This window comes from Ascaphus truei, chromosome 17 (genome assembly GCF_040206685.1).
Source record: "Ascaphus truei isolate aAscTru1 chromosome 17, aAscTru1.hap1, whole genome shotgun sequence".
Taxonomy (NCBI): domain Eukaryota; kingdom Metazoa; phylum Chordata; class Amphibia; order Anura; family Ascaphidae; genus Ascaphus; species Ascaphus truei.
In genome coordinates, this window is record NC_134499.1 from 11,440,550 (window position 1) to 11,456,702 (window position 16,153).

At 56.5% G+C, this 16,153-nt stretch overlaps 1 protein-coding gene across 1 annotated transcript in view; it reads left to right on the plus strand.

Moving 5' to 3' along the window:
• The first annotated feature begins 1,297 nt into the window (after window positions 1–1,297).
• Window positions 1,298–16,153, plus strand: part of SERHL2 (serine hydrolase like 2) — a 67,573-nt gene continuing 52,717 nt past the window's right edge. Inside the window, exons 1-3 of the mRNA XM_075573943.1 lie at window positions 1,298–1,387; window positions 13,163–13,300; window positions 15,002–15,115. Coding sequence (XP_075430058.1) covers window positions 1,381–1,387; window positions 13,163–13,300; window positions 15,002–15,115 — 259 coding nt within the window. The 5' untranslated portion in view covers window positions 1,298–1,380. The remainder of the gene's footprint in view (window positions 1,388–13,162; window positions 13,301–15,001; window positions 15,116–16,153) is intronic.

Here is a 16,153-nt window from a genome sequence, read left to right on the forward strand (position 1 = left end):
TTGTGATCTCCGTCGAAAAAATGATGATCTGCTTTTCTAAGGCCTTCAAGATTGCTGGCAGGCTGGGGTAGAAGAACATGGGGGGCTACGACTTTAAAGCTTCTGGCCCGACACTCTGGATATGCAGTGATGTGGGGTCCGGGGACTTCATGGGGGAACTCGCGGCAGAACAGGAGTCTGTTGTGCTTCAGCAGCTGCCTTGCTGGAGCAGATCGCATCAAATACTTTGGTGCAGATAGACCGACGCTGGACTAGCTAGAGAGAGCTTAAGTGGGGTTACAGCCTAGATCTCACACATTCCAACGGTCCTACAGACCAATGGAATATATGCTAGAGAAGGCTTGCAAAGGCTGCATTCAAAAGACCTGAACGTGGCATTGCGCATTAGCTTAAACAGCACAGAAAACCACATCCATCTACAAAGAGAAGTCAAAGCTTGGTTAGGGACTAAGTGGGGTGTAATACAAGGTTTGTATGGCAGCTCCGGGTACGATTGCTGAGGAATAGACCTGGCTTGGGGTTACTCCCCAGAAGAATAGCTCTGATGTGTATGTGTGTTGTTGTGGTCATTGGGGAGGCCTTCTACCAGCAGTGGATCAACAAAGTCTACCGATAATTTTATTTATGTATATGTATTATTCTACACCATGTTCATTTGCTGTGGGGGTTTTTTTTTTTTTACTGGTAAAATGTTACGGTTAGGAAATAAAAATGGCCCCTGTGTGTTCAGACCCTTCCAACATTGGGCACATGAAAATAGGTACACTTTAGTTCTTCTGGTAATGTGGGATACTGGAGCTTAGAAGAAAGTGAGCAGCATCTATGAAGGCCCCTTAACACAACCAATGTTTTATATGCAAAGATCATGTCACCAATGCAGCATTTGTATGCCTGGATTTTTTTGTATGTATGGAGAGACACATAAAATAGACGCAGTGATCAATTCTCTATAAACCACTGATCATTGATCTCCATTCTGCTGTAATGGAGTTTCTGAACTTCGACCAATGGGAGGAAGGTGGTGTAACTCCTAGTTCTTACACACAGGTAATAATGGGCACACCTGTTTTTTAACAGGTACAGGACATCAGCAAATAGGTACAGTTGAAGGTTCTGGCGTTTCATTGTTTGTTAGTTTACACCACATTCAACTGTCACATTGCCCCTGCTAATACCAACTAGGCCAATTAACCTTCTGCCCACAACCAAAATGGCCGCCCGTGCCGTCAAGCTGCTACTGGCGGAAGTCTCCCAGGCGTGCCCTTCCACGCAGCTTTCTCTTTCGCCTCACTGCAGTAGTCACTTCCGGTAAGACCGTGCTTGATTCAGGATTGGTCCGCGCGAGGTGACGTCACACGGAGGACATTCTCTTAAAAGTGCATGACTGGTAAGTTCTCTATCCCATGCTGTTCCTGATCCTGTCCCCATTAGGATCCTGTAATGGGAGATCGGGGGGAATCCTATGATCACTTGCATGATCCACCAATGACTGAGAGCCCTGCAATAAATACAGCTGCATACATGTGTATTCCCTTCACTATATATATTATCATTATGTGTGTGTGTAAAGGTCATTTCCAAGCTGTATTTTGTCGTAGAAACTCACATTATTGTTTAGGTTTCTATATGGGGTTGACATGCAATGGGGATTGTAGGAAAATGCAAGTGCTAATTGCCACAAAACACCTACCTATGAGTGAAGGTATTCTTCATGCCCTCGGTCCTCTTCTGTACCTATGTTTTTTTTAATGTCCTGTACCTATTAAATTCGGATGTACCTATTGCAGGGGAGCGCTAACTTTTGCAGCTGTGCCCCCCTGCCTTCCCTTTGCTGGTGCTCGCGCCCCTTACCTTGATATGCGGCGTTAAATGACGTCACGTGACCCGCAGCGTCATTTGATGCCGCGTTGCCATGGACACGAGTGATGCCGACAGAGTCAAGGTAAGTATAGCGTTGCAGAAGCCGCATGCGATCCCCTGCATTTCATTTAAATGCCCGGGGGAAGAGCGTGGGGCCTCTGCAACTGCCTGCGCCCCCCCCCCCTACTCCTATTGTATATCTTTATATGGCCCCCACAGTGTACTCAGCGCTTTACAAAAGAGACCATACAGTACAGGGAATTATAATGCAATAAGAACAACAAACAAGATCAGATAATAGGAAAGGAAATCCCTGCCCCGGAGGGCTTACTATCTATTGTACCTATTAAATGCAGCTCTACCTACTTCTGCTAGTGGCTGCTGAAGCTTCAGCTAATTAACGCAGCTGGGAGACTTTCTGACTAATGAGCGTTATAAGAGATTTAATAGCACTTCTATATAAGTATATACAAATAAATCCATAATTAATAATAGCATGTTCTTGTATAGCGCTGCTAGTTTTTAGTAGCGCTTTACAGAGACATTTTGCAGACACAGTACCTGCCCCGCAGAGCTTACAATCTATGATTTTGGTGCCTGAGGCACAGGGAGATAAAGTGACTGCCCAAGGTCACAAGGAGTCGACACCGGGAATTGAACCAGGTTCCCCTGCTTCAGACTCAGTGCCAGTCAGTGTCTTTACTCACTGATGCGAACATGGGTAAGTGCTGCACACCAAATAAAGCAAGAAAATGTCATACAATTACCGGTGCTCCCGTCAATGAACGAAAGGCTGCACCCAATCCCAGAGTACGAGATGGAAGATGGAAGACTGGGCACACGGATTTAGAAAAATAACAAATGAACTTATTAAGCTAACACAACGTTTCGACCACAATGGTCTTTATCAAGTGGCTTCTCCCTGCACCTATTTATTGAGAAGATCTTTGCCTTTAGGACATTGTACGTTATTGAGCCTCCTTTGGTGGAAGCGCCGCTATCCCAACTGACATCCTGTAGCAAATAAAGTGTACCTGCTTGTATGTGACGAACGTCGCAGGGTCTTACCGTTAATCGGTTGAAGGCTGTAGGTTGATAATGAGGGACGCCGGCAAGTAACGGGTCATTATCTCGGCAACTTGCGGTAGTAGTCTACTGTGGTGAAAATGGGAGCGGCACAGGCGAGTACAGACACTCACTCTGATAACAATGACGCTGAGTGTGAAGCAGGGAACCTCGTTCCTTCCCGGTGTCGGCTATGCGTGACCTTGGGCGAGTCACTTTATCTCCCTGTGCCTCAGGCACCAAAACAGAGTGTAAGCTCTGCAGGGCAGGGACTGTGCCTGTAACATTCCTATGTGCTGCGTACCAGGCGCTATATTGTGACGCGCTGTGTCCCCCACTGGAGAAAAGCGCGATGTGAAATAAAGTTATTAGAAAGTAGGAGGTGACTCCTGGTTCCAATTATATACAAATATTTATTTTCCCAGGTTTGCTGCTTTAAAAAGTAGTCATACTCTTGGTGTAAAAATACAAAACCTGGTGGTACTTTTGGTGTGCAAATAATAATAAAAGAATTTTTTTAAAAAGTACCACGTTTCAACCACAAAAAAAAGTTAGATAAAGAACTGAATAACCCTCCTCACATCTGCTGTCCAGGAGGAACGAATGACCGCTGGAAATCACCGCCAATGAACCCACGGGATCTAGCGCTGTCCTAGGATCGCGTCAGCCCGCGATCGAGTGTGTTGGTTAACTCTTTCGCTGCCCGAACACTCGCTCTGAACTTTGTTCACTACAAAGATCCGAATTCTGATACGTTATAGAGAGCCAAAGTATTGCAGGTTAGCAGTCCCCGGGCGCGTCTGAGGCCACTCTGTGTAAAGATTAACCTGTCTGTACGTTTAGAATTGTCCCCGTGCGCGAGAGGAGAGAGGAGACCATGCGGCTCTGTTGAAAGGTATATCTTTTTAATTTTATTCATCGCAATATTTTGCATGGACTTTATCTAATGGGAATGGTATTATTTTAATGAGTCGGTCACTTTGTTTCTTCATTTGATTGCTTTGCTACATTTTCTATACTTTTAAGATACTAGCTTATGTTTATTTTCATTACCTGGGTAAATATGCTCGGTCGGGCTCCGGCATCAGGTCCAGTTTGGGCTGGGCAGGTGTCCTGGAATGACCAGCGGAACTCTTGGAATGTGGGCAGAATGTCCAATGTCTGTGTGAGTGCAGCTACAGGGAGAGACAGTCTGCTGTGTGTGTGTGTATCTGAGTCAGTCTGCTGTGTGTGTGTGTGTGTGTGTGTATCTGAGTCAGTCTGCTCAGTGTGTGTGTGTGTGTGTGTATCTGAGTCAGTCTGCTGTGTGTGTGTGTATGTGTATCTGAGTCAGTCTGCTGTGTGTGTGTGTATCTGAGTCAGTCTGCTGTGTGTGTGTGTGTGTATCTGAGTCAGTCTGCTGTGTGTGTGTATCTGAGTCAGTCTGCTGTGTATGTGAGTCAGTCTGCTGTGTGTGTGTGTGTGTGTATATCCGAGTCAGTCTGCTTTGTGTGTGTATCTGAGTCAGTCTGCTTTGTGTGTGTATCTGAGTCAGTCTGCTGTGTGTGTGTGTGTGTGTATCTGAGTCAGTCTGCTGTGTGTGTGTGTGTATCTGAGTCAGTCTGCTGTGTGTGTGTGTGTGTGTGTGTGTGTGTATCTGAGTCAGTCTGCTGTGTGTGTGTGTGTGTATCTGAGTCAGTCTACTGTGTGTGTGTGTGTGTGTGTGTGTGTGTGTATCTTGGGTTTCCACCTTTTACTGAAGGCAACCCGGAGATTTTTTTTGTAATGTTGCACTTCCCTTCAGCGGCGTCTCCCCCTGCAACTCCCTCCCGTCATCTCCCCCTGCAACTCCTCCCGGCATCTCCCCCTGCAACTCCCTCCCGCATCTCCCCTGCAACTCCCTCCCGGCATCTCCCCCTGCAACTCCCTCCGGCATCTCCCCCTGCAACTCCCTCCCGGCATCTCCCCTGCAACTCCCTCCCGTCATCTCCCCCTGCAACTCCCTCCGGCATCTCCCCTGCAACTCCCTCCCGGCATCTCCCCCTGCAACTCCCTCCCGTCATCTCCCCCTGCAACTCCCTCCCGGCATCTCCCCTGCAACTCCCTCCCGTCATCTCCCCCTGCAACTCCCTCCCGGCATCTCCCCCTGCAACTCCCTCCCGGCATCTCCCCCTGCAACTCCCTCCGGCATCTCCCCCTGCAACTCCCTCCCGGCATCTCCCCCTGCAACTCCCTCCGGCATCTCCCCCTGCAACTCCCTCCCGGCATCTCCCCCTGCAACTCCCTCCCGGCATCTCCCCTGCAACTCCCTCCCGGCATCTCCCCCTGCAACTCCCTCCCGGCATCTCCCCCTGCAACTCCCTCCCGGCATCTCCCCCTGCAACTCCCTCCCGGCATCTCCCCCTGCAACTCCCTCCCGGCATCTCCCCCTGCAACTCCCTCCCGGCATCTCCCCCTGCAACTCCCTCCCGGCATCTCCCCCTGCAACTCCCTCCGTCATCTCCCCCTGCAACTCCCTCCCGTCATCTCCCCCTGCAACTCCCTCCCGGCATCTCCCCCTGCAACTCCCTCCCGGCATCTCCCCCTGCAACTCCCTCCCGGCATCTCCCCCTGCAACTCCCTCCCGGCATCTCCCCCTGCAACTCCCTCCGGCATCTCCCCCTGCAACTCCCTCCGGCCGCATCTCCCCCTGCAACTCCCTCCCGGCATCTCCCCCTGCAACTCCCTCCCGGCATCTCCCCCTGCAACTCCCTCCCGGCATCTCCCCCTGCAACTCCCTCCCGGCATCTCCCCCTGCAACTCCCTCCCGGCATCTCCCCCTGCAACTCCCCTCCCGGCATCTCCCCCTGCAACTCCCTCCCGGCATCTCCCCTGCAACTCCCTCCCGTCATCTCCCCCTGCAACTCCCTCCCGTCATCTCCCCCTGCAACTCCCTCCCGTCATCTCCCCCTGCAACTCCCTCCCGTCATCTCCCCCTGCAACTCCCTCCCGTCATCTCCCCCCTGCAACTCCCTCCCGGCATCTCCCCCTGCAACTCCCTCCCGGCATCTCCCCCTGCAACTCCCTCCCGTCATCTCCCCCTGCAACTCCCTCCCGGCATCTCCCCCTGCAACTCCCTCCCGGCATCTCCCCCTGCAACTCCCTCCCGGCATCTCCCCCTGCAACTCCCTCCCGGCATCTCCCCCTGCAACTCCCTCCCGGCATCTCCCCCTGCAACTCCCTCCCGTCATCTCCCCCTGCAACTCCCTCCCGTCATCTCCCCCTGCAACTCCCTCCGGCATCTCCCCCTGCAACTCCCTCCCGGCATCTCCCCCTGCAACTCCCTCCCGGCATCTCCCCCTGCAACTCCCTCCCGGCATCTCCCCCTGCAACTCCCTCCCGGCATCTCCCCCTGCAACTCCCTCCCGGCATCTCCCCTGCAACTCCCTCCCGGCATCTCCCCCTGCAACTCCCTCCCGGCATCTCCCCCTGCAACTCCCTCCCGGCATCTCCCCCTGCAACTCCCTCCCGGCATCTCCCCCTGCAACTCCCTCCCGGCATCTCCCCCTGCAACTCCCTCCGGCATCTCCCCCTGCAACTCCCTCCCGTCATCTCCCCCTGCAGCTCCCTCCCGCATCTCCCCCTGCAGCTCCCTCCCGGCATCTCCCCCTGCAGCTCCCTCCCGGCATCTCCCCCTGCAGCTCCCTCCCGGCATCTCCCCCTGCAGCTCCCTCCCGGCATCTCCCCCTGCAGCTCCCTCCCGCATCTCCCCCTGCAACTCCCTCCCGGCATCTCCCCCTGCAACTCCCTCCCGGCATCTCCCCCTGCAACTCCCTCCCGGCATCTCCCCCTGCAACTCCCTCCCGGCATCTCCCCCTGCAACTCCCTCCCGGCATCTCCCCTGCAACTCCCTCCCGGCATCTCCCCCTGCAACTCCCTCCCGTCATCTCCCCCTGCAACTCCCTCCCGGCATCTCCCCCTGCAACTCCCTCCCGTCATCTCCCCCTGCAACTCCCTCCCGGCATCTCCCCCTGCAACTCCCTCCCGGCATCTCCCCCTGCAACTCCCTCCCGGCATCTCCCCCTGCAACTCCCTCCCGTCATCTCCCCCTGCAACTCCCTCCCGGCATCTCCCCCTGCAACTCCCTCCCGTCATCTCCCCCTGCAACTCCCTCCCGGCATCTCCCCCTGCAACTCCCTCCCGTCATCTCCCCCTGCAACTCCCTCCCGGCATCTCCCCCTGCAACTCCCTCCCGGCATCTCCCCTGCAACTCCCTCCCGGCATCTCCCCCTGCAACTCCCTCCCGGCATCTCCCCCTGCAACTCCCTCCCGGCATCTCCCCCTGCAACTCCCTCCCGGCATCTCCCCCTGCAACTCCCTCCCGGCATCTCCCCCTGCAACTCCCTCCCGGCATCTCCCCCTGCAGCTCCCTCCCGGCATCTCCCCCTGCAGCTCCCTCCCGGCATCTCCCCCTGCAGCTCCCTCCCGGCATCTCCCCCTGCAACTCCCTCCCGGCATCTCCCCCTGCAACTCCCTCCCGGCATCTCCCCCTGCAACTCCCTCCCGGCATCTCCCCCTGCAACTCCCTCCCGGCATCTCCCCCTGCAACTCCCTCCCGGCATCTCCCCCTGCAACTCCCTCCCCGGCATCTCCCCCTGCAACTCCCTCCCGGCATCTCCCCCTGCAACTCCCTCCCGGCATCTCCCCCTGCAACTCCCTCCCGGCATCTCCCCCTGCAACTCCCTCCCGGCATCTCCCCCTGCAACTCCCTCCCGGCATCTCCCCCTGCAACTCCCTCCCGGCATCTCCCCCTGCAACTCCCTCCCGGCATCTCCCCCTGCAACTCCCTCCCGGCATCTCCCCCTGCAACTCCCTCCCGGCATCTCCCCCTGCAACTCCCTCCCGGCATCTCCCCCTGCAACTCCCTCCCGGCATCTCCCCCTGCAACTCCCTCCCGGCATCTCCCCCTGCAACTCCCTCCCGGCATCTCCCCCTGCAACTCCCTCCCGTCATCTCCCCCTGCAACTCCCTCCCGGCATCTCCCCCTGCAACTCCCTCCGTCATCTCCCCCTGCAACTCCCTCCCGGCATCTCCCCCTGCAGCTCCCTCCCGGCATCTCCCCCTGCAGCTCCCTCCGGCATCTCCCCCTGCAGCTCCCTCCGCATCTCCCCCTGCAACTCCCTCCCGGCATCTCCCCCTGCAACTCCTCCCGGCATCTCCCCCTGCAACTCCCTCCCGGCATCTCCCCCTGCAACTCCCTCCCGGCATCTCCCCCTGCAACTCCCTCCCGGCATCTCCCCCTGCAACTCCCTCCCGGCATCTCCCCCTGCAACTCCCTCCCGGCATCTCCCCCTGCAACTCCCCTCCCGGCATCTCCCCCTGCAACTCCCTCCCGGCATCTCCCCCTGCAACTCCCTCCCGGCATCTCCCCCTGCAACTCCCTCCCGTCATCTCCCCCTGCAACTCCCTCCCGGCATCTCCCCCTGCAACTCCCTCCCGTCATCTCCCCCTGCAACTCCCTCCCGTCATCTCCCCCTGCAACTCCCTCCCGGCATCTCCCCCTGCAGCTCCCTCCCGGCATCTCCCCCTGCAGCTCCCTCCCGGCATCTCCCCCTGCAGCTCCCTCCCGGCATCTCCCCCTGCAACTCCCTCCCGGCATCTCCCCCTGCAACTCCCTCCCGTCATCTCCCCCTGCAACTCCCTCCCGTCATCTCCCCCTGCAACTCCCTCCCGGCATCTCCCCCTGCAACTCCCTCCCGGCATCTCCCCCTGCAACTCCCTCCCGGCATCTCCCCCTGCAACTCCCTCCCGGCATCTCCCCCTGCAACTCCCTCCCGGCATCTCCCCCTGCAACTCCCTCCCGGCATCTCCCCCTGCAACTCCCTCCCGGCATCTCCCCCTGCAACTCCCTCCCGGCATCTCCCCCTGCAACTCCCTCCCGTCATCTCCCCCTGCAACTCCCTCCCGGCATCTCCCCCTGCAACTCCCTCCCGTCATCTCCCCCTGCAACTCCCTCCCGGCATCTCCCCCTGCAACTCCCTCCCGGCATCTCCCCCTGCAACTCCCTCCCGGCATCTCCCCCTGCAACTCCCTCCCGGCATCTCCCCCTGCAACTCCCTCCCGGCATCTCCCCCTGCAACTCCCTCCCGGCATCTCCCCCTGCAACTCCCTCCCGTCATCTCCCCCTGCAACTCCCTCCCGTCATCTCCCCCTGCAACTCCCTCCCGTCATCTCCCCCTGCAACTCCCTCCCGTCATCTCCCCCTGCAACTCCCTCCCGGCATCTCCCCCTGCAACTCCCTCCCGGCATCTCCCCCTGCAACTCCCTCCCGGCATCTCCCCCTGCAACTCCCTCCCGGCATCTCCCCCTGCAACTCCCTCCCGGCATCTCCCCCTGCAACTCCCTCCCGGCATCTCCCCCTGCAACTCCCTCCCGGCATCTCCCCCTGCAACTCCCTCCCGGCATCTCCCCCTGCAACTCCCTCCCGGCATCTCCCCCTGCAACTCCCTCCCGGCATCTCCCCCTGCAACTCCCTCCCGGCATCTCCCCCTGCAACTCCTCCCGGCATCTCCCCCTGCAACTCCCTCCCGGCATCTCCCCCTGCAACTCCCTCCCGGCATCTCCCCCTGCAACTCCCTCCCGGCATCTCCCCCTGCAACTCCCTCCCGGCATCTCCCCCTGCAACTCCCTCCCGGCATCTCCCCCTGCAACTCCCTCCCGGCATCTCCCCCTGCAACTCCCTCCCGGCATCTCCCCCTGCAACTCCCTCCCGGCATCTCCCCCTGCAACTCCCTCCCGGCATCTCCCCCTGCAACTCCCTCCCTCATCTCCCCCTGCAACTCCCTCCCGGCATCTCCCCCTGCAACTCCCTCCCGGCATCTCCCCCTGCAACTCCCTCCCGGCATCTCCCCCTGCAACTCCCTCCCGGCATCTCCCCCTGCAACTCCCTCCCGGCATCTCCCCCTGCAACTCCCTCCCGGCATCTCCCCCTGCAACTCCCTCCCGGCATCTCCCCCTGCAACTCCCTCCCGGCATCTCCCCCTGCAACTCCCTCCCGGCATCTCCCCCTGCAACTCCCTCCCGGCATCTCCCCCTGCAACTCCCTCCCGGCATCTCCCCCTGCAACTCCCTCCCGGCATCTCCCCCTGCAACTCCCTCCCGGCATCTCCCCCTGCAACTCCCTCCCGGCATCTCCCCCTGCAACTCCCTCCCGGCATCTCCCCCTGCAACTCCCTCCCGGCATCTCCCCCTGCAACTCCCTCCCGGCATCTCCCCCTGCAACTCCCTCCCGTCATCTCCCCCTGCAACTCCCTCCGGCATCTCCCCCTGCAACTCCCTCCCGGCATCTCCCCCTGCAACTCCTCCCGGCATCTCCCCCTGCAACTCCCTCCCGTCATCTCCCCCTGCAACTCCCTCCCGGCATCTCCCCCTGCAACTCCCTCCCGGCATCTCCCCCTGCAACTCCCTCCCGGCATCTCCCCCTGCAACTCCCTCCCGGCATCTCCCCCTGCAACTCCCTCCCGTCATCTCCCCCTGCAACTCCCTCCCGTCATCTCCCCCTGCAACTCCCTCCCGGCATCTCCCCCTGCAGCTCCCTCCCGGCATCTCCCCCTGCAGCTCCCTCCCGGCATCTCCCCCTGCAGCTCCCTCCCGGCATCTCCCCCTGCAGCTCCCTCCCGGCATCTCCCCCTGCAGCTCCCTCCCGGCATCTCCCCCTGCAAGCTCCCTCCCGGCATCTCCCCCTGCAGCTCCCTCCCGGCATCTCCCCCCTGCAGCTCCCTCCCGGCATCTCCCCCTGCAGCTCCCTCCCGGCATCTCCCCCTGCAGCTCCCTCCCGGCATCTCCCCCTGCAGCTCCCTCCCGGCATCTCCCCCTGCAGCTCCCTCCCGGCATCTCCCCCTGCAACTCCCTCCCGTCATCTCCCCCTGCAACTCCCTCCCGGCATCTCCCCCTGCAACTCCCTCCCGGCATCTCCCCCTGCAACTCCCTCCCGGCATCTCCCCCTGCAACTCCCTCCCGGCATCTCCCCCTGCAACTCCCTCCCGGCATCTCCCCCTGCAACTCCCTCCCGGCATCTCCCCCTGCAACTCCCTCCCGGCATCTCCCCCTGCAACTCCCTCCCGGCATCTCCCCCTGCAACTCCCTCCCGGCATCTCCCCCTGCAACTCCCTCCCGGCATCTCCCCCTGCAACTCCCTCCCGGCATCTCCCCCTGCAACTCCCTCCCGGCATCTCCCCCTGCAACTCCCTCCCGGCATCTCCCCCTGCAACTCCCTCCCGTCATCTCCCCCTGCAACTCCCTCCCGGCATCTCCCCCTGCAACTCCCTCCCGGCATCTCCCCCTGCAACTCCCTCCAATATGGTTGCGCAGCGTCAAATGGCACCGTGTTGCAATGACAATGGGACACCTCATGGCGCCTAGACGTCATTTGACGCCGCGCAGCCATATTGGAGGGAGTTGCAGGGGGAGATGCCGGAGGGAGTTGCAGGGGAAGACACCATCGCTGCAAGACACTGCCGCCACCCGGAGGTTTACTCCGTAGCCCGGAGATACGTGGCCAAAAGCCGGAGTGGTGGCAACCCTGTGTGTCAGTCTGCTGTGTGTGTATCCGTGTGTGAGTGAGTCTGCTATGTCTGCTCTGTGTGTGTGTATCTGAGTGTGTCTGCTCTCTGTGTGTGTGTATCTGAGTGCGTCTGCTCTCTGTGTGTGTATATCTGAGTGCGTCTGCTCTGTGTGTGTGTATCTGAGTGCGTCTGCTCTCTGTGTGTGTGTATCTGAGTGCGTCTGCTCTCTCTCTGTGTGTGTATCTGAGTGCGTCTGCTCTCTGTGTGTGTGTGTATCTGTGTCAGTCTCTCATAGGGAGCCAGCAAGGAGAAAGACAAGACAGGCTTCCTAGATTGCACTCATAATTACATTAACCAATGAAAACAGCGTTTATTCATGTACAATAATTACAAAGGAGTGTGTGATAATAAAAATACACAAATATGGATGGAAAAACATCAAATGCACTCCATATTATCTCTTCACTTTACTAGCAGATCCTAGCAGTATAATTTCATGTATGTATGAAAGTGCACATGAGAGGCTGCACGCACACACGCCTGGTTAGCACACACGCCTGGTTAGCACACATGCCTGGTTAGCACACCCTCCTTTGTGGTTATTCTTGTATTATGCACTTTGGTAATTTTACTGTTGTGCACATATAATTAATTGCTTTCTCATGTGTGTATCTTTTTGTTTTTTTTACTATATAGTATTGAGTTAATTTAGACTATTAATTTTATTGTGTTCATTAATTAAAGTTATTGTGTTTCCATATGGTACTTGATACCTATTTTTTTAGGTCCAATGTCGGACATTGTGATTATTTGTTTTTATATACATTAAATGTATACATTTTTCTAATACTGACTCCCGGTGTGCGCTGTTTGCATTTCTTTTGTCGGCTAAACAAACAAGATCATATATATAATAGTTTTGCTATGTCAGTAGTACATTGTATATATATTTGTGTCATTTGAAGTGCTACTGGGTATACATGTATACAACAAGAGACAAGAACCCCAACACTACATCCAATATGGCTAATTATTTAGTACTGTACATCACTATTTATTTGATCTATATTCTTTCTTCATAAGTATTGGTCATTTAGTTCAACCCTGGGGCCAAAATATTTCCAGCCTGTGCCCACGTCACGGTGACCCCATCTCAGCAGCTCCTGCACTGCCAATATCATACTTCTGTATCTCTTCCAGAAGAGATCTCTGGATAAGCTGCTCGTTCACGTGTGTTCCAGGACACACGGATTCAGTGGGATGCAGTGGAAGAAATACAGGAGACAGTAGGATATTGGCAGTGTAGGACCTGCTGAGAAGCGGTTGCTGCGATGTGGGCGCAGGCTCGTAACATTTTGGCCACAGGATTGAGCTAAATGACCCATATTTGTGAAGAAAGAATATAGATAAAATACATAGTAATGTCCTTAATGATTGGTCGTTGGGGGAATTTTGTCTCTTGTTGTATGTCAGTAACATTGAACACATGAATACATCTTAAGTTGGTCATGTTATACCCCCATTATTATTCCTCTCCTTAGTGGAGATGTTTTATCTGATCCTGTGGACATGGCCAGACTTCAGATATCCACATGCGGAGGCAGCAGTGCAGTTAGGGGGGCTGCTGCCACCCCTATAATCACACCAATTCTTCAGCCCCCGCCGCCTTTGTTGCTGATCACCGTATCCTCGCTCACTTTTATGTCCTTTGTCAGAACTGAGGTTCGCGGTCCCCTGGGGACAATTAGCAGCCAAAGCCTGGGGTCCTCAAGAGGGCCGTCCTGTGCTCTGCCTGCACGGCTGGTTGGACAACGCCAATACGTTTGACAGACTCATCCCTCTACTTCCACAAGGTGAGTGGTGAGAGAGTTCAGTTCCCATTGCCCCAAGCCGGGGGTATCACTGTCTAAGTGTCCACGGGTATGTGGCAGGAATTAGGTTTGTGTTGCTCCCAACGAAGAAGGTATTGGTGAAGCATCCCCAAACACTGCAGTGTCCGCCCTCCACCCCATAATGCCATCTCACTTATCCTGCTTGAAGCGAAAAGGGAAGCCATTTTATGTACCCATATATCTTTGTCCACTTTCTCCCTGCCATATCTATCTAGATCCAGGATTGATGGCTTTTGGGTAGAAATTATATCATCGTAATGGAGTATTGGAATTTCGTTGAGTGAAAGTCTATAGACATTAATGAGATCAGTGCTGCAGGTAACCGTGAGTGAGTCTTACTCTCAATGCCATGGTTCCCAATCATTTTAAACAGAGCACCCCAACCCTCTTGCTTTTGGGACTCCCCATCTGCATATGGTGCTCAGAGCAAGATAACCAAGGTTTGGGTGTTATTCTACCCCCAAAACCTATATAAAACTATATGGATTTCCCTTAGGGGAATATGGGTTATTGATGAGAGGAAAAGTGCCTTATTTTCCTTTATCACAGTCTCTCTCAGATCTTTTCTGTTGTCAATGTACAAAGCGGGATTTAATAAGCTCAATTGCGGGCAGTGCCGAATTACCCAGCAGGCACGTGCCTAGGGGCCCATAGGGTTAGATGCCCCCGTAGGTTTGCATTGGGTCGGTGCTGCGTCTCCCCAGCTCCCCATGCAGCAGCCTGGCGGTCACTGCCTGCCATAATCTCCCTCCTTCCATCGGCGCCGGGAGCTCCAGAGTCACCGGACCTCACGCAAGGTAAGGCTGGGGCCATGGTGCCGCAGACCGTGTGGACGCTGAGCGATCAGACTGCCTTAAGGCAGTGATTGCGTCCATGCGGCGTGCGTGCGCGAGGAGTCAGTTGAAACTGATTTCTTGGCGCGACGGGCGGGTCACGTGAGCGGTTCGCCCAATGAGGGTCGAACCAGCTCAGTGACGCTCTTAGGCACGCCCCCCACGGCCCGGCCACCATGGCCAGGGAAAGCACCCGCGTCACGCGGGTCACTCCCCAGCCTCCGCTCGCCTCCACGCGGGCGGAGGCACCATGGCCCCAGCCAAAGGTGTGTGTATGAGAGAGAGAGGGGTCTCTTACCTTCTCCGGAGCGGCCCTCCTCCTGCAGCATCGCGTTGTCATGGCGACCTGACATCAAACGATGCCGTGATGTCACATGGCAATGCGTTGCCATGACACCGCAATGTCGTGACGCCGCGACTCTGCAGGAGGATGGCCGCCACGAGCAAAGGCCCCCAAAGTCTTGGTACCTAGGGGCCCCAGAGGGTCTTCCTCTGCTTGCGGAGTAACGCATCCGATATACACACTCCATATACTTGACTGGCAGGTAACGCTGGATTAGTTGCGTTAACCCGCAACAGACCGTAGTGAATCTCCTTAAGGTCTTCTTGTCTGTAACTCTGTGTCCCACCTCCCCCGGGGCCCACCCACAAAGTCGTCCCTCCATGTTTGGAACCACTGTCCTAATAGGTATCATTATACCGGTCCCCTAACTCCCGACTTCTACACCTGGCCCAGCCCTGGTTCAAACACCTACCATGAAGGATTGTGGGATTTGTAGTCCCACTATTCTCCCGTCCTTACAAAGTCTATTTTTTCCTCCCCCCCCAGCATGTCACTACGTGGCTCTGGATTTCTCCGGACACGGGATGTCCTCCCACAGGCCCCCGGGGGTGAGATACGAACATCTCGACTACGTGACAGACGTACACAGGGCGGTGACAGGTGAGTCGTCACAGCCACTGCTGACCAGTCGGGTGGAGGGCACGAGCGACGCTGGAACATGGTGCGAATGATATGTGTATTTGGCCCCACTGCTCGGCCCTTGCACACCCAGCAGCTGGGGGTCAGGCCGGGCTTGTACTCCTCGCTTGCACGCTAAGGTTGCCGCGTGTGGATAATGTACGCTGGTCCTTCGGTCACCCATAATAAAGAGTATTTTAAGACTTGTAGCTGATTAAAAAGTGCAGTTAGGCGTTCAAACCTCACATGTAATTGATACATTTGTAATATGCGTGTGCATATATTTATAATAATATCACTAAGTCACGTAAAAATAAATATATCTATATATTGGGGGGCTTGTCCCCTTGCACCTATGGGTGAGTGTCCGCTAAGAATGAGCGCTCGGTCCCTGGGAGATGAGCTCATGTGCAGTCACTGACGCCACCAGCGCACACAGCCGCACAGAAAGTGGCGAGCCGAAGGGAAGGGAAGCGCACAAACCTAGAACAACACAACATGGTTTAAATGAGAACATTATAAGCAAGCGGAAATACAACGTTATCCCAGCCCAAGGTACAGGGCTGCGCAATGCGGGGCCAAGATACAGGGCTGCGCAATATGTGGCCAAGATACAGGGCTGCGCAATGCGGGGCCAAGATACAGGGCTGCGCAATGCGGGGCCAAGATACAGGGCTGCGCAATGCGGGGCCAGGATACAGAGCTGCGCAATGCGGGGCCAAGATACAGGGCTGCGCAATGCGGGGCCAAGATACAGGGCTGCGCAATGCGGGGCCAAGATACAGGGCTGCGCAATGCGGGGCCAAGATACAGGGCTGCGCAATGCGGGGCCAAGATACAGGGCTGCGCAATGCGGGGCCAAGATACAGGGCTGCGCAATGCGGGGCCAGGATACAGGGCTGCGCAATGCGGGGCCAGGATACAGGGCTGCGCAATGCGGGGCCAAGATACAGGGCTGCGCAATGCGGGGCCAAGATACAGGGCTGCGCAATGCGGGGCCAGGATACAGGGCTGCGCAAT